Raw genomic sequence first — 22829 nt, forward strand, 5'->3', positions numbered from 1 at the left:
ATCCTTATGATGGCCTTTGAGGCCCTTCAAGGTTGCCCCCAACTCTTACCTCTCTGGCTTCATCTCCTATTCTTCTCCCTGCCCAGGCCACACCAGCCCCACTGGACTCCCTACTGTTTTTCTAATTGTCAGACAAGCTGTGCCCCTGGGCCTTTGCACTAGCTGTTCCCTCTGCCTGGAATGCACAAAGACCCACTACCCAGATTTCTCAACTCCTTAAAATCTTGTGCTCAGGCGTCATCTTCTTAAGGAAGCAAACTATTCCTTTTTGTCATGCCTCCGGCCACTCCTGATTGCTCTTATCTTGCTCTGCTTTGTCTTTTTTTTTTTTTCACAGCGTCTATTATTTTCTCATGTACTCTTATACATTATTTACTAAGTTTACCATTTATTATCTACTCCTCCCACTGCAATGTAAATTCCATGAGGGTAGAGATTTTTGTCAATTTTGTTCACCAATGTATTGCAGGTGCCCCAAACTCTACTTGGCACATAGTAGGTGCTCAATAAATATTTGTTGCATGAATGTATAAATGTTTTTGCATTTTTTGCTACTTGTGTACAATGCTATATAGAGTCTAAATCTTTGAATCAATCTCTTGTGATTTTCTGAGATTTCATGGAATTACTGAATCAAAGGAACAACTTTTAAGGCTTTCTGATATATGTCATCAAACAGCTTTTTAGAAAACTTGTGCTGATTTACGCTTCCAGCAGAGTATAACTATGTCCATCTCATTGCATTAACACAGGCATTAAGTATTATTTTAAAAATACCTTCGTTAACCTGAGTACTGAAGAACACTACTCATTTTAAAATTTTATGTTAAAAAATTTTACAACTATTTGACTACTAGTAAGTTTGAAGATTTAAAAATCAGCTTATTAGTTATTGATTTCTTTGGGGGATCACCTGATCACATTCCTTACTGATTTTTTGTAGTGAATACTAAGATTTATTTTCATGTTTATTAGGAATAATTAGTGCACACAAGAGAATATATTTAGAGAAAAAAAAATACTCTTGAACCCACCGCCCAGTTTAAGAAATAGGACATCGTCAGTTCTTTTGAAATCCTAGTGTCCCAGTGAATGCCTCCCAGCCCCATTCCTCAACATCTTCACAGAGAAACCATTGCTTTTTTGTGTGTCCCCAATGGCATATTGTTTAGGTTTGTCTCTTTTGAAAATGGAGTCATACTGCAGTTCAACATTGTGTTTCTAAAATGTTTGATTGCTGGAATCCGGCCGCAGCCTCCGCCACACCTGCCGCCTCCTGCTGCCTCCGGACAGTGGACCTGCACAAAGTGAGCGAGCCTCGAGCCTTCGTGAAAATGTGCAAGCAGGACCCGAGTGTTCTGCACACTGAGGAAATGTGCTTCCTGAGGGAGTGGGTGGAGAGCATGGGGGGTAAAATACCACCTGCTACTCATAAAACTAAATTGGAAGCAAATACCAAGGAAGAAAAAACAGATAGTAAGAAGGTGGAGGAAAACATAAAGACAGATGAACCATCAAGTGAGGAAAGTGATCTAGAAATTGACAATGAAGATGTGAATGAACCAGACACTGATGCCCCTCCAGAAATGGGAGATGAAAATGTAGAGGTAACTGAGGAGATGATGGATTAGGCAAATGATAAAAAAGTGGCTGCCGTTGATGCCCTAAATGATGGTGAACTACAGAAAGCCATGACTTGTTCACAGATGCCATCAAGCTAAATCCTCGTTTGGCCAAGAGAGCCAGCGTCTTCATCAAATTACAGAAGCCAAACGCTGCCTTCCGAGACTGTGACACAGTCTATTGAAATAAATGCTGGTTCACCGCAGCCATACAAATGGCGAGGGAAAGCACACAGACCTTTGGGCCATTGGGAAGAAGCTGCCCATGATCCTGCCCTTGCCTGTAAGCTGGATTATGATGAAGATGCTAGTGCAATGCTGAAAGAAGTTCAACCACGGGCCCAGAAAATTGCTGAACGTCGGAGAAAGTATGAGCGAAAACATGAAGGGAGAGAGATCAGAGAAAGAATAGAAAGTGTCAGGAAGGCTAGGGAAGAACATGAGAGAGCCCAGAGGGAGGAATAAGCCAGACGAGGGTCAGGAGCTCAGTATGGCTCTTTCCCAGGTGGTTTCTTGGTGGAATCCTGGTAATTTTCCTGGAGGAATGCCTGGAATGGGAGGGGGCATGCCTGGAATGGCAGGAATACCTGGGCTCAATGAAATTCTTAGTGATCCAGCGGTTCTTGCAGCCTTGCAGGCAAGACTGATCCAGAAGTTATGGTGGCGCCTTCCAGGGTGGCTCAGAACCCAGCAAATATGTCAAAATATCAGAGCAACCCAAAGGTTATGAATCTCATCAATAAATTGTCGGCCAAATTTGGAGGTCAAGCATAATGCCCTCTGACAAATAAAGCCCCTCTGCTGAAGGTAAAGCAACTTAGATCACCTCATGGATGTCACAGTAATACAAACGGTGTACCTCTGACCTTCTCATGAAGAAAGCTGGGGTTCTTTGAGGATAATCCCTACCCCTCTGCCCCAAATGCAGCTGAAATATTTTACAGTGGTTTGCCATTAGGGTATTCATTCAGATAATGTTTTCCTACTAGAAATTAAAAACTTTAAGCAATTTTAAAAAATAAAGTAAAATTAAATGTGAATTCAACAACTACAGTTCATTTGCTTTTACTGCTATATACTATTCTCTTGTGTATATATACCACTGTTTATTTATCCAAGCTCAGTGGGCAGTAGGATTGTTTCTAACTCTTTGGTATGATAAATGACACTGCTACAAACATTCTTGCTCATGATCGCTGAGGCGTCGTACACAAAATCTCTGTAGGGTATGTACCTAGGAGTGGAATTTCTGGGTCATTGAGGATGTGTATGTTCAACTTTTCAAGATAATGTAAAACTTCTTTCCAATTTGGTTGTATTAATTTATATTCCTACTAGCAGTGGATGGGCTTTCCCATTGCTTCACAGTTTTTCTAACTCTTAGTACTGTGCTGGGGTGGCTGAAAAGTGGTATCTAATTTTGGTTTAAGTCTGCATTTACCTTTCGAATGATTATTGACGATTTACCTTTCCTCTTCTTTTTATTTATATTTACACGGTGATAACCACTGTTACCACAGTCATTGATTGGGTACTACATTGTGTGCCAATCCCGGCACATTGCATCATCCACTCACCAACCCTATAAAGTAGTTACCATCATATTTTGGGGCCCCAGGGAGATTACTATCAGAGTACATATTACAAACTGTGTTTATTCCAAATGATGACCTTCACATCTTTATAACATGTGACTTGAGACCCAAGACTAACCTGTAATCTTGTTAGACTGCAATTTGACAGAAGGTATCTAATTTCTAAAGTCTGTCCTAGGTCTTTCAGAGATTAAAAAAAATAAAAAACACTAATAGTCGTATGAGAGAAAAATTTCTAGAGTTTATCTCCAAGGCCATTTTCTTGTTACTTTAGCAGAAAGGAAAAGGTCAGTGGCATTTTTGTCATTATGTCTTGAATGATTTAAGAAATCACATACATGTGAAAGTACCAGCTGGAGCAAGATACATGCCTCCTCTCAGAGGAGTTGTCTCCTGAAGGAACCTATTATTATTTTTTCAATGGATTACTTTTTTTTCTGTTGGGTTTCCAAAGGGGAGTTGGCTGGTTCCAAAATCGAGTCTGGAATTTTAGAAAAAGGGAATGTTGTTATTGTTTCTTTTGAACTAATCAATCCAATAAGCATCTATTTTGAATCTGCTTTCTATAAGACCCTAAGACACAGAGATGTTTGAAAGAACAAGAGGATATCATTCCCATTTCCACTCTGTTTCCTATTAAGTTGGAAGGTTTCAAACTCTCAAAAATAGAATTCATTCATTTTTATTTATTTTCTGTCATTTATGTGTACCCCTGGTGTGTGACGGTTAATCCAAGATTAGGTTAGGGGGCCTGATTGATCCCTAAATACATGGAAAGCCATCATTTTAAGAAACGTTTTCAACAATATTAATAGTATGTCAGAGGTAAACAACCAGCCCAGAGCTTCCTTTCAATCTCCCTGTGAGAAAACCCATAGGAAGTAATGTGGGACGAATCTAAGGGGACATGGAAAGGTGTTATCATTGTGCTTTGGAAGGCTAGGGCTAGACCATTGCAGGCTAAGCAGGTCTTCACTCCCAGAGTCCCCTCTCTGATGGAGGAGGCCCCAGCCAGCCTGATGGAGAGCTAGGTATGTGGGAGTGGAGAGGGGTGACATGCTTTGCTGACACTTGCCTTTGGGTCAAGCTAGGCTCAGAAAGCCCACTGGGCCACAGACCCCTGGGTCTCCAGGCAGCCTGTGAAGGGTGAGCAAGCAGGAGGTCAAGAAATGGGCAGAGGAAAGAATGACACTGTGGGCCATGAGGCCAGACCTGAACCTGATCTTTTCCGTTGCACCTCTGGTTGGGCTCATCTGTGCTTGTCTGCCAGCCCAAGATAACACATACAGCACATACACACACACATATTCCACACTCATATCCTTTGTTCAACCTTTCCATCACTCACTTTACCTTTACTGTATGTGGCCTTGTGCTGTATTCACTTTAAACAAATAGTTTTATTGAAGTATAATTTGCATACCATGAAAGTTACCCATTTTAACCGTACAATTCAGTGTTTTTTTTGTTGTTGTTTTGTTTTTGGTAAGTTTACTGAATTTGGCAACCATCACCAAAATCTAGTTTTGCAACAGTTCTGTTACCCCAATAAAATCCTTCATGTCCATTGGCAGTTGACCCCTGTTTCCTACCCTCCAGGCACAGAGCAACCTGCTTTCCATCTCTTATAGATTTGCCTTTTCTGGATATTTCATATAAATGGAATCATGCAAAGTTGGTCTTTTGTGTTTGGCTTCTTTCAGTTAGCATGAAGTTCGTCCATGTTGTAGCATATATCAGTTTTTCATTTCTTTTGATTGCTGAGTGGTGTTCTATTGTTTGGACACACCACATTGTGTTTGTCACTTGCCAGTTGATGGACATTTGGGCTGTTTACACTTTGGGGCTATTATGAATGAGGCTGCTATGAACATTCATGTGTAAGTCCTTGAATAAGCATATGTTTCCATTTCTTTCGGGCATATACATAAGAGTGGAATTGCTGCATCATATGATTAAGTCTATGTCTAACTTTTTAAGAATCTACCAAACTGTTTTCACATCAGCTGTACCATTTTGTGTTCCCTGTGATTGACTTTTTCATATGAGTTCTGTCTCCCTTTACAGGCTATAGGCTTCTAGGGGACAGCACTCCTGCCTGTAGCTCTGTGTAACCATAACTCTCAGCATAGAGTAGGTCTGTGGTCATTAATGATGATTGCTGTAGTGGGCTGAATGGTGATTCCAAAGATATATCCACATTGTAATTCCTGGAACCTGTGAATATTACCTTATATGACAAAAGATGTGATTAAGTTAACGGTCTTGAAAGGAGGGGCTCCTCCTGGAATATCTGGGTGTATCCTAAATGCCATCACAAGTATTGTTGTAAGAGGACAGAGGCAGAGGGAGATTGCACACAGGCACACAGAGGAGAAGGCCATGTGAACACAGAGCAGAGAGATAAGGGGCCACAAGCCAAGGAATGCTGACAGCTACCAGAAGCTGGAAGAGGCAGAGAACAGCTTCTCTCCTAGATCTTCCAGAAGGAGTGAGGCTCTGATGACATCCGATTTCAGCTCACTGAAACTGGTTTTGGATTTCTGGCCTCCAGAACTGTGAGAATAAATTTCTGTTGCTTTGGTAGTTTGTTACAGCAGCTGCAGGAAACTAATACAATTTGCTAAAAATGGTAGCTGAATGGAGCAGGAGTAAAAGCTGAAACACAGCATATCTGGAGATAGTAAGCATAGTCTCGGATGTAGGAGGCAAAGAGTCTTCCATTTCCTTTGGGGTAAGCCTTTATTATGAATGAAGTGTATTCATTTACTCATTTAGTCATTAATTTTCAACCATTGAATTTCTAGTAGCTTTATTTGACTGACTTTCCTTTAGAGGGCATATGTTTTTCTTTCCATCTGGAATGAAATTACGTATCTGCCATTGCTTGATATACTTTATTTTATGTGGTGTCCAAACCAGTGTTACTGCCTGTTACCATCGGGAGGGCAAGATTCTGGAACCAGACCACCTGTGTTCGAATACCGGCTCCGCCACTAACTAGCTGTGTGGCTCTAGGCATGTCATCTGTATAATTGGAATAATAAGTGCACATAACTCATAAGGTTTGCGTGAGGATTAAACAGTAACAGTTTAACAAGCAGCTCTCTCGATTTGTAATATTTGCCAATTTCTGTGGTATAAGTACTCCCTCCATGAACAATTTTAATGTATCAAAGTAGCGTCACTGAAGGTAGAAGTTGGAAGAGATGTACAGTAACACACCATGATGTAATATTTCCTCTAATACAGATACAATAGATACCTAAACCCAAGAATGTAGATAATAGTAAAATGCAGTAAAATAGTTAGGAAGACATTAGTTATAAGTATTTGTTAACCTTGTTTTTTTAATGATTTATTTAATTGTATTTATATAATTTAATTTTTAATAATGGGCTGGGTTTAACAACTGGCTCATAAATTTCTTAAAAATTTAACAATTGACACTCCCTCGGGAACTGGTGTAAACTGACTCTAGCTCACCTACATTGATGTATGTAAAGAACTATAAAGGTTGAAGTTAGGTATTTTTCTTTATTATCCTGGAAAAGCCCTGGCACTAGCCTAGGATCCTGTCTTGTCCCCACGGATGATTAATCGCTGTTAGGAGAGACCTAAATTTAAGGACGTGAGCGCCAAAGAACAGCACTGAATTGGTAGCAAAATGAAAGAAATGGTAGCTTCTCAATCTCTTTATCAGAGTACTTGATGCATTCAGACCACTTTGGGCTTGAGGGCCCTTTAAGAATAAAGAAAGGGCCCAGAGAGGGGAATGCATAGGGCAACATCTAGCTTAAGATGTAGCACAGTTGGGGTCTTGGGTAAGAAGCCTAGCTAGAGAGTGGCAGAGTTGGAGCTCTTTATTCCCAGTCTGTCTCTCTGTTAGTCTTTAGATGGCAACCTTTTGTTCTCTTCCCACCACCTCCATCTCTGATTTAAAGCTGACTAGTTTTTAAGAAGCGATGTGCTGCAATGAACATTGTGGTGCATGTCTCTTTTGAATTATGGTTTTCTCTGGCTATATGCCCAGTAGTGGGATTGCTGGGTTGTATGGTAGTTCTATTTTTAGTTTTTTAAGGAACCTCCATACTGTTCTCCATAGTGGCTGTATCAATTTACATTCCCACCAACAGTGCACGAGGGTTCCCTTTTCTCCACACCCTCTCCAGCATTTATTGTTTCTAGATTTTTAGATGATGCCCATTCTGACCGGTGTGAGGTGATACCTCATTGTAGTTTTGACTACTCAGCCATAAAAAGAAATGAAATTGAGTTATTTGTAGTGAGGTCGATGGACCTAAAGTCTGTCGTACAGAGTAAAGTAAGTCAGAAAGAGAAAAACAAATACCGTATGCTAACACATATATATGGAATCTAAAAAAAAAAAAATGGCACTGGCGAACCTAGTGGCAGGGCAGGAATAAAGACGCAGACGTAGAGAATGGACTTGCAGACACGGTGGGGGAAGGGGGAAGCTGGGGCGAAGTGAGAGTAGCATCAACATATATATATTACCGAATGTAAAATAGCTAGCTAGTGGGACACAGCAGCATAGCACAGGGAGGTCAGCTCGGTGCTTTGTGATGACCTAGAGGGGTGGGATAGGGAGGGTGGGAGAGAGGCTCAAGAGGGAGGGTATATGGGGATATATGTATGCTAACACAGGATTGTGAAGCAATTATACTCCAGTAAAGATCTATTAAAAAAAAAAAAAAAGCAATGTGTAGATCAAGAATTGGTGAATCACCATAAGCACAGTCCAAAGGCAGCTGACTTAAAGTGCTTTAGCTAGGTAACTCATGTGGACTCCCTAAATGTTGGATGTTACTTAAATACTTAGAAGAGTAATTCATGATAAGTATCCATTTATCCTTTTGCTGATGAAACTAGTTCCATGAATTGTAAACTTAAGTCTATATATACATATGTACATAAGTACATGTATATGTACATATATACAGTGGAATATTAGCCATAAAAAGGAACGAAATTGGATCATTTGTAGAGCCATGGATGGACCTAGAGATTGTCATACAGAGTGAAGTCAGAAAGAGAAAAACAAATATTGTATATCAACGCATATATGTGGAATCTGAAAAAATTGGTATAGACGATCTTATTTACAAAACAGAAATAGAGACAGACGTACAGAACAAACATATGGATACCAAGGGGGAAAGGGGAGGGGTGGGATGAATTGGGAGATTGGGATCGACATATATACACTATTGATACTATGTATAAAATAGATAACTAATGAGAACCTACTGTATAGCACAGAGAACTCTACTCAGTGCTCTGTGGTGACCTAAAGAGAAGGAAATCCAAAAAAGAGGGGATATATGTATACATATAGCTGATTCACTTTGCTGTACAGTAGAAACTAACACAGTATTGTAAAGCAAGTATACTCCAATAAAAAAAAATAATGTTTAAAAGTACTTATAGCAATGAAGGTGTTTTCTAATACTCCTTTAAATGGGTAAAACCAGAATATAACAGATCAATTTATTCTGGAATACATAGGGAGAAAATAAGCAAATTACCTAAAACCAACTAATTCACAATTTAAATTGAAAGTTCTTTGTATTGCGAGCTACAAATTTCAGTTTTCCTTGGATTACCTTCAGACAGATAGGATAACATAAAAACTTCTGAAGAAAAAAAGGGTGTGGTAAAGACCTGCCTCCAGAAACTTCATGGCTTTGCTCCCCAAAGTGTGCTGTGTGGAATTTTATTCCTGGGAAATGCTTTAGGGGAAAAAGGTCTCTGATCAAATAAGCTTGGGGAATGCTGCATTTAATCCCCTCTCAGAGATGTACGAGGCTCAGCAGTACAAGCTCTGAGCAGGGCTATTGTAGAGACAACTCCCTAATTTAGTGTCACTCCCCATCTCTTAGACTTATTTCACCCCAGAATCCTGTTTTCATGTAACTCCTACAAACATCTCAAGCAACCAGCGTCCTCCAGGACACGAGTTTGTAATCCCCACAACTAGGATTATTATTATTGCTTCTGAATTGTTTTATGATCTTCAGCAAACCCTAGCCTCAGTTTCGCCTTTGAGCTAATAACCCCCTCACAGAGATGCTGTGAACCAAAACTTCCACGGAAAGGTCCCCTAAAAACTTTGGCATATATACTGCTTCTGTCTTGGGCTAATGTTCATGGACCAGAAAGCCACCCTGTTAGTTCTTCCGTTACCCCATTCTGCCAGGACTCTCAGTAATACCCCTCCGTGGAATGTCCGTCTCCGGTTGGCACGCACATAAAAGTGTGGACACTCGACAAAGCCGAGGAAGCTACGACTTGCTTATATTTCAACTTGATGGTCTGTTTTAAAGGTCATTTTTTTCTTCTAAAGGCGAAAACGCTGCAGTAATTTCCTTTAGTACATTTTTAGCCACCTATATCGAGACAAGTTGTCATGGAATAACCTGTGTTCACATCCTCATTTCAAGGGTGGCTTAAATGTGGAGCCAGGATGGCTGCAGCCTTAAGGCTGACCTCGGCTGGTTACTCTGAAGCTGCCTTCTCAGTCTGGTTTTGGTTTAGAAACAAGGTAATACGTAATCCAAATACGCCAGGGCAGAAGATACAAATGACTAAAAAGCAAAGCAACTTTAAAACTCCAGTAGGGGGCTTCCCTGGTGGTGCAGTGGTTGAGAGTTCACCTGCCGATACAGGGGACACGGGTTCGTGTCCCAGTCCGGGAAGATCTCACATGCCGCGGAGCGGCTGGGCCCGTGAGCCATGGCCGCTGAGCCTGCGCGCCCGGAGCCTGTGCTCCGCAACGGGAGAGGCCACAACAGTGAGAGGCCCGCGTAAGGCAAAAACAAAACAGAACAAAACAAATTCCAGTAGGATACTGGGGGTTTGGCTCTTGTGACACTAGCCAAGGATTCATTATTCAACGAGGTGCCCAGTGGACTAGGTGCCCACGGCTGGCTTGCTTCCGCAGAGGCAGCATTTGCTTCATCCCAAGGTATGTTATGCTTTAGGCTCAAATGCAATCTCTGAGTAAATATTGATCTTTACAAAGTAGGAAAAAAAATGACAGATTTGAGTTTTAGTTTTTGGGTGTTTCCTTGAAGTGAGGCAAGACTAATTTGGACTTTGGGGACATTTGTCTTTGGAGTTTCTGGAGAGTGTCATAAAGGCTCTTCATTGAATCAAGCTTCCATGGGTGGAGATGAACTTAATTTCTATCACAAGGCTTAAGATCCCAACTCCAGCCAGGTTTCTGCCTTTCTGTCTCCTAATAAAGACCACCAGTTATAAATTGGAAAAACCCAAGATTATCTTTTTGGTTAAAATGGATTTTTCACAGAATTCTGAAATATATCTTTCCCTCGTGAACTGTAAACTTAAAGCTACAAACTCTTTTTCAAGCAGGAACTGAAGTTCAAAGAACTTGACTGGACTGAAGCACAAAGCAATAAATATTTGTCCCTTAATTTGCCCTCTGATTTCTTTCCTGTTTTTGTGTTTGTGATACTAATACAGGAGAAATTCAGTAAATGGTCACTGACTTCGGTTTGATAGATACTGAGTCCTTCGTTCTCGAGGCTTGGGTTCTGGAGTCGAGGGAAGGACAGGAAATGGAAGAGGTCATTTGGCCAGTGTCTAAGGAGGGGCTGATGTTCTGCATTTTATCTAAACCTCCTTGTCCATGGACCTAAGGCCTTGCTCCTGGATGTGTGAATTGTGCAGTTGCATGGAGCCCCACACAAAGGAGGATCCCAGGCTTGGTTCAGTGCCCTGTTGTCACCATCTTGATAGTCTTAATACTTTTTGAACAAGAGACCCCACATTTTCACTTTGCTCTGAGCCCCTCAAATTTCCTAGCTGGTCCTTCCCCTGGATTACAGTTGATTAAGGCTCTCTGCTCTCCTCTTGCTCTTTTCTCCCACCCATGGCCCCAGATCTAGCCTCAAGACCATGCTGAAGGCTGGACTGTCCAGTGTCCTGTCCACTGGAGCAGGAAGCTAAGGATTCACCCTGCAGTGAACCAACTTTCAATGATTCTCCTGTGGATTGTTTAAATTATTTGTCATCTCAGAGTAGCTCTTCTTCGTTTGAATTTTCAAAACATACCAGGTAATTTCAACAGTTGTGCAAGCCAGTCATGATTAGGAAGGGAAATATGTTACCAAGGAACAATCCCATAATGCCAATGCTTAATGCAAATTATTTTTCATATGTAATTTTTTTTTTTTTTTTTTTTGCGGTACGCGGGCCTCTCACCACTATGTCCTCTCCCGTTGCGGAGCACAGGCTCCGGACGCGCAGGCTCAGCGGCCATGCCTCACGGGCCCAGCCGCTCCGCGGCACGTGGGATCTTCCCGGACCGGGGCACGAACCCGCGTCCCCTGCATCGGCAGGCGGACTCTCAACCACTGCGCCACCAGGGAAGCCCTCATTTGTAATTTTTATACTCTTACTGATAACAAACCAGTAAACAGGTGCAAAATCAATTTACATTTGGAGTTTACATTAGAATTTTAAAAAATCTTGCTGAACACCTGAATACTTTGTTCTATGATGTCAGTTTCCTATACATGGTTTCTGTTTCTTTATGTTGAGCCATATGGAGGACATTTATTCAATATGCTTATTAAACTTGTGTATTTGCACCACTTGCATAAACTGCCTAAAATTATGATGATGAAACTGCTGTCTTTGGATAGGCATTTGTTTTCTTTCCTTTTCTGTTTTTCTTTTCGTCGCCTCAGGAAATTCTTCTGAAAGGGCCATGTTTCTCATTTACCCAATTTAAAAGTTGCTCTTCTCCAATAGCCCTTTCCTCTCTCCTACTTTGGTAGAAAAGTTTTCATTAAACGGTACCTTATTGTGGTGATCTGTGCCTTCTTGAAGAATATGGAAAGAAACAGGCCTATCTGTTGTTACTCTGTCTGTATTACTGAGAGCATTCTGTATTACGTGACACTCTGACCTCATTACGAGAACCCACAAGAGACGTTGCTCTCTGCTCTCAGTTGGAGTTGGTATAAGGCCTGGCTCATCTGGGGCTATGCCTAGCATATCAAGCTCAGGTGGTGTCATTAGGCTCACTGGACATGGAATGAGATGAGAAAAAAAATCTAGTTAATAAAACTTCTTTGGGACTTCCCTGGCGGTCCAGTGGTTAAGACTCCACGCTTCCACTGCAGATGGTGTGGGTTCAATCCTTGGTCGGGGAACTAAGATCCCACGTGGCACTGCCAAATGAAATAAAAAGCATCAAAAAACAAAAACAAAGAAACTCCTTTTAGGAGGAGTACTGTATATGATTGAAGGGAATACTTTGAGAAGCTACTTGCAGAGGTGTTAAGAATTTCAAGGGGTGTGATCAAGTAACAGTATGCCCAATAATCTTCCCTCTGAGTAGTTTGGCTGGATTTAACTGGAGAGTTTTCTTTTTTCTTTTTTTTTTTTTTGCGGTACGCCGGCCTCTCACTGCTGTGGTCCCTCCCGTTGCGGAGCACAGGCTCCGGTCGCGCAGGCTCAGCGGCCGTGGCTCACGGGCCCAGCCGCTCCGTGGCATGTGAGATCTTCCCGGACCGGGGCACGAACCCGTGTCCCCTGCATCGGCAGGTGGACTCTCAACCACTGCGCCACCAGGGAAGCCCACATAGAAACCTTTTTTTTATTCATGCAGCTCCTCTGTAAATAAATGTGGAAGAGATATTTTAAAGACTATCAGCTTGAAGGGATGCTCACAGACCTACATGTCTTGATCAAGTCCTAATGTGAATTCCTTGTATAGTTTAACTTCCCCTGAGCAACTATTTAGTTTCTGTGTTTATGGTCTTTGGGACTCATAACCAGCCATGGTTTCCTCTTTGAGGTGCTGGAGCAGAGCTTAGAGCTAAGTATGCAGTCCATCTCTCCCAAGTCTGAAAAAGTCCCTGTACACCTTTGTCCTAAGCTCACGCCTGGATCCGTTTTACTGTCTAACTTTTATTTCCTCTTGCCTCATTTCTCCTACTTATTATTATTATTTTTTTGCGGTACGCGGGCCTCTCACCGCTGCGGCCTCTCCCGCTGCACAGCACAGGCTCCGGACGCGCAGGCTCAGCGGCCATGGCTCACGGGCCCAGCCGGCGGCACGTGGGATCTTCCCGGACCAGGGCACGAGCCCGAGTCTCCTGCATCGGCAGGCGGACTCCCAAACACTGCGCCACCAGGGAAGCCCTCCTACTTATTTTATCTTGCCAAATGGTGTACATCTTCTCAGGCTGCCTTCACTCCCTCCTACTTCAACTTTTTTTTTTTTTTTGCTGTACGCGGGCCTCTCACTGTTGTGGCCTCTCCCGTGGCGGAGCACAGGCTCCGGATTCACAGGCTTAGCGGCCATGGCTCACGGGCCCAGCCTCTCCACGGCACGTGGGATCTTCCCGGACCGGGGCACGACCCCGTGTCCCCTGCCTCGGCAGGCGGACTCTCAACCACTGCGCCACCAGGGAAGTCCCTACTTCAACTTCTAAATTATTTTTTAGGTATATTAATATTCTCTCCTCTTCCTTGTCTTCTTCCTCCCCCTCCTCCTCTTCTGTGGTGACTTCATAAGAGTAACAGCAGTTATTTCATACCCTGTATTATTGGCCTTCGTTTCAAGAGCTGGCCTCCATTGTTGTGATTCTACATAAATTAACAAAGTGACCAAAGGATGAAGATTCATAATACATATGGTGGAGGGAAGGATGAAGGAAGGGCTCAATCAATTTGCCAAATAGTAAAGGCCTTACTGTTATATAAGTAAACATATACAGAGGTAAGCAGCAAAGGATGCTAACTGTATGTAGACTCTAAAAACACAATAAAGTACAAGTGAATCATACTGCACCTCACCAAATAAAGCCATTATGTATATTTTTATTAAAAGTAATTCAATATATGACTAGTATTATTCATTTATAATATGACTAATAGTCAACAAATTTTTGGCTTAACCTCCTGACTGTATTTCCAAATGCCGTAGCAGACATTTCCACCAAGATGTCCTAAAGGCACATTAAACTCAGCATCTTCAAAACCAAACTCAGTATGTCTGGAAACCCTCAGCCCTGCTCACACTTGTTCCTCCTTACTCATTAGCGTCACTGTCCAGATTCCTGTCCTTTCTTAACCCTTACACCTGATCAGTCATCCAGTCCCCTGCTTAGATTTGAAATTCCTCTTGAGTCCAAACTCTCCTGACACTAAAGACATTTCAGATCCTGTTATCTCTCCCCTTTACCTGAAGTCTCCTGGGGCTGTGTGTGTACTCCAGGTGTACATAAAGCTATCTTTTGGGGTTAGTGAAGAAAGTATTAGAGCTGTTACGTATATTTTTACCTCTTCCTTTTTAAATTTATTTTTCACTGAACTGTATTTGATTTACAATGTTGTGTTAATAACTGCTGTACAGCAAAGTGATTCACTAATATATATATATATGTATATATATACACACACACATTCTTTTGTTTTTGGCCATGCCGTGCAGCATGCAGGATCTCAGTTCCCGAAACAGAGATCGAACCCGCACCCCCTGCATTGGCAGTGTGGAGTCGTAACCACTGGACCACCAGGGAAGTCCCTACATAGTCTTTTGTTAATGTTCTTTTCCATTATGATTTATCATAGGATATTGAATGTAATTCTCTGTGCTATACAGTAGGACCTTGTTGTTTATCCATTCTATATGTAATAGCTTACATCTGCTAACCCCAGCCTCCCAATCCATCCCCCCCTCAACCCCCTTTCCCTTGGCAACCACCAGTCTGTTCTCTGTGTCTGATTCTGTTTCTGTTTCATAGTTAGGTTCACTTGTGTCATATTTTAGATTCCACATATAAGTGATATTATATGGTATTTGTCTTTCTCTTTCTGACTTACTTCATTTAGTATGATAATCTCTAGTTGCAGCCATGTTGCTGCAAATGGCATTATTTCATTCTTTTTTATGGCTGAGTAGTATTCCATTGTATAATATGTACCACATCTTTATCCGTTCATCTGTCAGTGGACATTTAGGTTGTTTCCATGTCTTGGGTATTGTGAATAGTGCTGCTATGAACATAAGGGTGCATGTATCTTTTTGAATTATAGTTTTGTCTGGATATATGCCCAGGAGTGGGATTGCTGGATCAAATGGTAAGTCTGTTTTCAGTTTTCTGAGCAACCTCCATACTGTTTTCCACAGTGGCTGCACCAACTTATATTCCCACCAACAGTGGAGCATTTACCTCTTCCTTTTAACATTTCTGGCTTTTATGATGTACATATTGGAACAGTTATATATGTAAATAAATAATAGTCATATATAGGACTATGTGTTCAAAAATTTCTACTGGAGTGTGCAATCAAAATCATTTGGAGATGACCAACCTAGACTATTGCAGTTTGTCACCATGCCTTTGGTCTAACTTCCCCACTATTCTGTTATTCATTATGAGTTAATACAAGTAATGTGTTCAGAATAAACTAAGCATTACCTAAGTGTCAACTATTATTATTATTATCCTGTCCCCAAACTTAACATTCTGCCACCTTTTAGATCCTCATAATCATGCATCTGGACTTTTTATTTAAAAGTCTTTAATAAATAAGTCAGTTCTCATATTAGGATTCTCAGGGTTAGCGCCCTGGCTCCTAGCCTGCTTTGCCAAGTCTTTGTGAGCACAGGCTGACACTCTGGGCTCTGGCTAGTTAGAGGAGAAAGATCGCTGTGGTCTAGCACCGTAAGAAGATGCGGTCACTCTGCTTCCAGCCTCTCCCTTGATTTCTTCTCATAACACATGTCACTTCCCTAAATCACACAACTGATTATGCCACTGCCTGGTGTAAGAGAACTTGTGGACTTTAGACTATCTATAAAATAAGGTCCACATTCCCTTGGGAGAATGAGGAGGATAAAATACGTTGGAAAGTTGCTACCTAGGATTTGTAGAGTTTTGTGTTCTGCTGTATTTGCTGAGAAAAGGAAGGGAGGAAGAACGGCATAGTGTTAAGGCTTCAGAGGCAGATGACATGGATTCAAACCCATCCCTCTCATGTGTGATCGTGGGTAAACTGCTTCCTATCTCCGTGACTCAGTTTTCTTATATGTAAAAGGGCGTAATGATACTTGCCCCGTAGGGTTGTAAGGTAACATATATTTTTCTTGGGAACCAATAGGTTCTTAATAAATGGTAGCACTTTTAAAAAAAATTGAAGTATAGTTGATTTACAGTGTGTCTTAGTGTCTGATGTATAGCAAAGTGATTCAGATATTTTATATTCTTTTTCAGACTATTTTCCTTTATGGTTTATTACAGGATATTGAATATAGTTCCCTGTGCTATATAGTAGGACCTTGTCGTTTATCTGTTTTATGTATAGTAGTGTTTATCTGCTAATCCCAAACTCCTAATTTATCCCTCCCCCACCCCCTTTGGTAACCGTAAGTTTGTTTTTTATGTCTGTGAATCTGTTTCTGTTTTGTAAATAAGTTCATTTGCATCATATTTTAGATTCCACATATAAGTGATATCATATGATATTTGTCTTTCTCTGTCTGACTTCACTTAGTATGATAATCTCTAGGTCCATCCATGTTGCTGCAAATGGCACTATTTCATTATTTTTTATGGCTGAGTAATATTCTATTGTGTGTATATATATATATATATATATATATATATATCACATCTCTTTAAAATTTTCATTTTACATTGGAGCATATTTGATTAACAATCTTGTGTTAGTTTCAGGTGTACAGCAAAGTGATTCAGTTATACGTGTATCTATTCTTTTTCAAATTCTTTTCCCATTTAGGTTATTACAGAATATTGAGCAGCATTCCCTGTGCTATACAGTAGGTCCTTGTTGGTTATCTATTTTATTTATAAATTAATTTGTATTGGAGTATAGTTGATTTATAATGTTGTACCAGTTTCTGCTGCACAGCAAAGCAAACCAGCTGTACACATACATACATTCACTCTTTTTTAGATTCTTTTCCCATATAGGTCAGTACAGAGTATTATGTAGAGTTCCCTGTGCTATACAGTAGGTCCCTATTAGTTATCTATATATAGTAGTGTGTATATGTCAATCCCAGTCTTCCAATTTATCCCCCCCCACCTTACCCCCTTGGTAACCATAAGTTTATTTTCTATATCAGTGACTCTATTTCTGTTTTGTAAATAAGTTCGTTTGTACCATTTTTTTAGATTCCACATATAAGTGATATCATATGCCATTTGTCTTTCTCTGCTGGTTATCTATTTTAAATATAGCAGTGTGTACATGTCAATCCCAATCTCCCAGTCTATACCTCCCCCCACCCTTCCCCCACTGGAAACCATAAGTTTGTTTTCTACATCTGTGACTGTTTCTGTTTTGTAAATAAGCTCAGTTGTATCATTGTTTTTAGATTCCACATATAAGCGATATCATATCTTTGTCTGACTTACTTCACTCAGTATGACAACCTCTAGGTCCATCCATGTAACTGCAAATGACATTATTTCATTCTTTTTTATGGCTGAGTAATATTCCTGTGTGTGTGTGTGTGTGTGTGTGTGTGTGTGTGTGTGTGTGTGTACACAGACACACATCTTCTTTATCCATTCATCTGTTGATGGACATTTAGGTTGTTTCCATGTCTTGGCTATTGTATTGATAAATAGTGCTGTTAAGAATGTGCATGTATCTTTTTGAACTATGGTTTTCTCCAGATATATGCCCAGGATTGGGATTGCTGGATCATATGGTAACTCCATTTTTAGTTTTTTAAGGAACCTCCATACGGTTTTCCATAGTGGCTGCACCAATTTATTGAATACATTCCCAACTGGTAGCACTTTTATTTGCAATATTTTCACACCTTTAGAAAGTCTTCACTAAGGGATATTTAACACATCCTAGTTAGAAAAGACTTTTTGAAAGAAATGACAACTAAGCTGGGAGCTGACATAAATAGGAGTGTTGCAGGCTCTGACAACAGAGCGTAGTGTGACATGGCTGGAGTAGAGACAGAACTGGGAGGGAGAGATGAGGCTGGAGAGCTAGGACAGAGTCAGGGAAAGAATATCTTCTGTTTTTTTGTGATACTGCAAAGTTTTAACTTCCACTCAATTGCAACCAACTTTATTTTCATAAAATAACACATGCAAAGACCACTCCATACAACACTCAGAAAACTAAAGCAGCACCTTTATTTTATACACACAAACAAACAGTATAAAATGTTTATGTAAGAGCTGTGTTTGTTTACAATATATTATATTGCTTCAAGCCAATGCCAAAAGTTCATACATTATAGTCCCTATTTTATTGTGTTTATAATATATTATATCGTTAAGTGCCGCTACCACAGTGTTGTTTCTTTCTCTCTTATTTTTTTTTTCAATACTGAATTCTCTGGAATCATGGTAAGGTCAAAATATATTGTATTGTGAGTTTAGAAATAAGGGGAATTTTAAAAATGTGACAAATGTCTAAATACATGAGAATATAATTTGAAATGCTATAACTTCAGCACTTTTATAACTGCTTCATCCCGACCCTTGTGATTTATGCATTTTTGTTCCATTTATCTTCTCTAATGTTGCCCAGCCCCTCGACCTCTGAATGCATTGTACTTTTGGAAATTATCTGCCAACTACACACTGAAAAGACAAAAATTTAACCTGAACAACTTACATAACATAAAATCGGTCCCAAAGCACTGAAACAAGAAAATCTATACCATCACGCTACAGATGTACTTAGAAAACTTAAAAGGAAGAGTAAATATCAGCTTGGTGATTTATAGTGAAGCTAATAAAATTCAGGCCAGTATTCTTAACTGTAATGAACATTATTTGAACATTCAACACATGAAAGGTTAACAAAGGCTATGAACTTGGTGTAACTTAAAACGTTTCAGATGTCGGAGTTCACCAGATGTAATTGGATTCAGGTGGGTCCTGCCGTTCCTCGGCCTTTTTAAGTGAAGGCGTGTGCTGCCTGAGCCCGGCGCCTGCTGGCCTCAGGGCATGCGTGAGGCTGGCTCCGTACCCTGCAAAATTATTCACAGCTTAAAAGAAAAGAAACTACAAAAACAGGCTCTTCAGATTCATTATTAATCATTCAAATGAAATCCATTTTCCCTTTTCAACCCAGAGTGAAGGACCACAGCAATCACAAAAAGCTACCTGAATGAAGAGATGTTACAGGTTCAAGATCTCTGTTAAAAGAAACCCATTTTACTAACTCCTCAAATCTGGCTTCCACTGGAATCTCTGATTCACTATGTATTTTGGCCATGCAGATACTCCTGATGCAAACTTTGGATGAATGTGATTGAATGGAAGGATGTTCTCCACCCAAGGGTTGGTAAGGATCTAGCACTGAGGTCTCAATAGCAGGGATGCTTCTGCAGAGGACTTGGTCATTGATCCTTTCTCTGCCTTGTAAAACCAGGCTCCATTACGTTGATCTAGTTCAATGTAATAACCCCCATTCTTCATATAGATCACATGATTAGGCGTGGCTATTTCGTTTACACCAAATAGGAATTTTATAAGAATTAAGGACTCCAGTACACATGTTAGAGAAAGGTTATGGTTTGAACTGACTCCTTATCAATGGGGATTTGTGAGTTTCGGTGAAGGCGGACGTCTATCGATAGCATTTCCAGCTCATTGTAAGTGGAGTGTAACACTGAGTTACACAACTTGAAGCCTCTTTTCTTATTACTTGTGAACTTCTGGAGATGCTTCTGGGCACTGACTCACTCCTACTGATTTCCTAAAACTGATCCAAAACAGCAATCACACTTTAAAAATCTGCCTCCATCTTCCTGTGCATTAGAGTCAAGTTTGGCATTTCATTTTTTCCTTGTGGTTTTTTTCTGAAATTTATTTTAATTAATTAATTAATTTATTTGGCGGCGTTGGGTCTTCGTTGCTGTGCGCGGGCTTTCTCTAGTTGCGGTGAGCGGGGGCTACTCTTCGTTGCACACAGGCCTCTCATTGTGGTGGTTTCTCGTTGCAGAGCACGGGCTCTAGGTGCATGGGATTCAGTAGTTGTGGCACGTGGGCTCAGTAGTTGTGGCTCGCGGGCTCTAGAGCGCAGGCTCAGTAGTTGTGGCGCACGGGCTTAGTTGCTCCACAGCACGTGGGATCTTCCCAGACCAGGGCTCAAACCCGTGTCCCCCGTACTAGCAGGTGGATTCTTAACCACTGCGCCACCAGGGACGTCCCTTCCTTGTGGTTTTTAAATGCAAGCATGGGGGGACTTCCCTGGTGGTCCAGTGGCTAAGACTCCGCACTCCCAATGCAGGGGCCCGGGTTCGATCCCTGGCCAGGGAACTAGATCCCACATGCTGCAACTAAGATCCCGCATGCCGCAAAGAAGACCTGGCGCAGCCAAATAAATAAATAAATAAATGCAAGCATGCCATTAAGTAACTACTGAGAACAGAATACTTTGTTCCTGAATGTGTCTCTTGGAATTGTCGGTACGTAGGCTAGTAGCTCATGGCGCAGCCAAAACAATGAGCCAACAATTCGCTGGAGTAAATCCCTACCCTGCTGCTCACCCTGCAACCCATGAAGCCCACACCTCCCTGGTGAGGGGAGCCTAAGCTGGGGAGTCTGTCTCCAGTATCCTCCTCCCAAGTAGGATGTCTGGGTGCCTGGGACCTCTCAGCGTGTCACCCTGCCGGGGGGTCTGTTCTTAGCAGAACTCTGTGCCTCAGGGCTTCCTTGTCCCCTCTCTTTAATCAAAATAAACCTATTCTTTCAGCCTGATTCTCTCAGCCAATGTACAAAATGGCTGGGTGGCCTCTCCTGGAAAACACGCTTGCATTTGAATCAAACACCAAGGCATCTTCTTGAAATGCAGTGCCTGGATCTGAAGGGTCAACAGATGACAAAAGCGTTCAGCAAGTGGGAGTGCTATTTGTTGGCTGGCAGACCTGTCAGAATTGCTCATCTAAACTACACGCATGAGGGCCCCTAACTTGCCTTCTACCTAGAAGAGCGACCGGGTGTAACAGCAGGAACAGTGCCTCTTGTACTCCCCTCCCATCATCGTTGGCGGTCACCAGGCCCCAAACGTGAGTCCCAGAAGACCTTTGTAATTGAGTCCTGGGACATATGGTCTCACCTCAGGTCATCCCTAGGCCCAAGGACTTCTGGAAACTTACTCTGATTTGGGGACAAACTGCACAGTTTGTATCCTGAGTTAAAGGTGGCGTAAAGGGTTTGGTTTAACTCTTTTCCAAGATGGCTCCAGAAATGGTTAGTTTTCTATGGGCCTTTTACTGCCACGAAGGTGCCCCCCCCCCCACCAAGTATGTCCTAACAGGGATAGCATTCAATCATTCCCACCTCGGTAAAGGAACGCTTTTCCAGAGGAGCTCCACTCTTGTTAAGCTATGCCCACCTGAAGCCAATTCAATCTACCATCCAGCCAATTCAGTGGGTGAAAAAGACTCAAATCAATGGCTTAGCCTAGACCAGACACCAGTATACTTTAAAATAAACAAATAAACATATATACCTACACATAAATGGTATATATACATATCAGAATAATATAATGTGAGTGATAAAATATGCACAAAAATTAGAAATTAGAGATTGAGATATATAACTATATATACATATAAAATTTATACATAAATGTAATAAAAGAATATAAAATATAAAAAATGTTTTCAAACTATATTTTCCCTCAGCACCCAACTGATCATTCCACACTCACTGGGCTACATGCATCACCCTTTGGAGACCACTGATTTAGAAAAACATCTGATGTGAAAGTGATCTGTTCAATTTGTGTACATTATTTTGGAGACACAATCTGGATGTCTGTTAATCAAGGGAGCTGTATGACTGAATGAAGCCTTTCTTTCCTCAAAGGAAAATGGCCAGTGGGCCCATACTCAGGAGACTGAGTTCAAGCTGCAGGATGAACCTGCAGAAACTGCATTATTTATTTCCTTCACTTGCTGATTGACTGTCCCTCCCTCTTGAACCTGGGTGCTACCAGGAAGGGCCTTTTCTGTCTGTTCACAGGTATGTCTCCAGTGCCTGGATTCATGCCTAGCATATCAATCAAAACGGAATGACTGAATTTAGCAACTTTCATTTTGTGTATAAAATAGGTCAGTGGTTTATTAGCCTATACCTAGTTCATTTTGGGTACTCAATAAATTTGAAAAAACACAACTCCATGATAACATCTCTCCCTTACTTCACAGACCTTTACTCTCCCACAAAAGAACCCATTTAAAGCATACCATAACCAATACAGTTTAAAGATTTTACAGAGCAGAACTCTTCATGTGCTATATGCTGACGGGTCAATCCTGAATGATAAAATCAGAACCATGTGGATACCGATCTACATTTGATTTAAAATCTTACTTTTACTTATTTCTATCACAGTTAACATACCGTTATTACCAAATCACCACGTAGTCCAAATAATTCAACCTGGAAGATATTTGTGGTGCTATTTTACAGATGTGGTGCTGCTATTTTACAGTGATGCTTTCTTTCCTCTTTATACTCTAAAGCTTAGGCTCTAAAGTTTAGAGAGTACCGGGTGGGGTGGGGTGTGGCATGCAGAGAAGCACGGGGGT

General features: G+C 41.1%; 1 protein-coding gene, 1 non-coding gene and 1 pseudogene across 2 annotated transcripts in view; 2 read left to right on the forward strand and 1 right to left on the reverse strand.

Moving 5' to 3' along the window:
* Positions 1–1226: 1226 nt before the first annotated feature.
* Positions 1227–2396, forward strand: LOC103086767 (hsc70-interacting protein pseudogene; annotated as a pseudogene).
* A 15990-nt stretch (positions 2397–18386) lies between these two features.
* Positions 18387–22829, reverse strand: part of WIF1 (Wnt inhibitory factor 1) — an 87729-nt gene continuing 83286 nt past the window's right edge. The window contains exon 10 of the mRNA XM_007447383.1: positions 18387–19253. Within this exon, the coding sequence (XP_007447445.1) occupies positions 19132–19253 (122 nt within the window). The 3' untranslated portion in view covers positions 18387–19131. The remainder of the gene's footprint in view (positions 19254–22829) is intronic.
* TRNAG-CCC (transfer RNA glycine (anticodon CCC)) lies at positions 20476–20547 on the forward strand. Its single transcript has one exon. It is a non-coding gene; the product is annotated as a tRNA-Gly (tRNA).

The sequence above is a fragment of the Lipotes vexillifer genome, unplaced genomic scaffold, assembly GCF_000442215.2.
Source record: "Lipotes vexillifer unplaced genomic scaffold, Lipotes_vexillifer_v1.1 scaffold170, whole genome shotgun sequence".
Taxonomy (NCBI): Eukaryota; Metazoa; Chordata; class Mammalia; order Artiodactyla; family Lipotidae; genus Lipotes; species Lipotes vexillifer.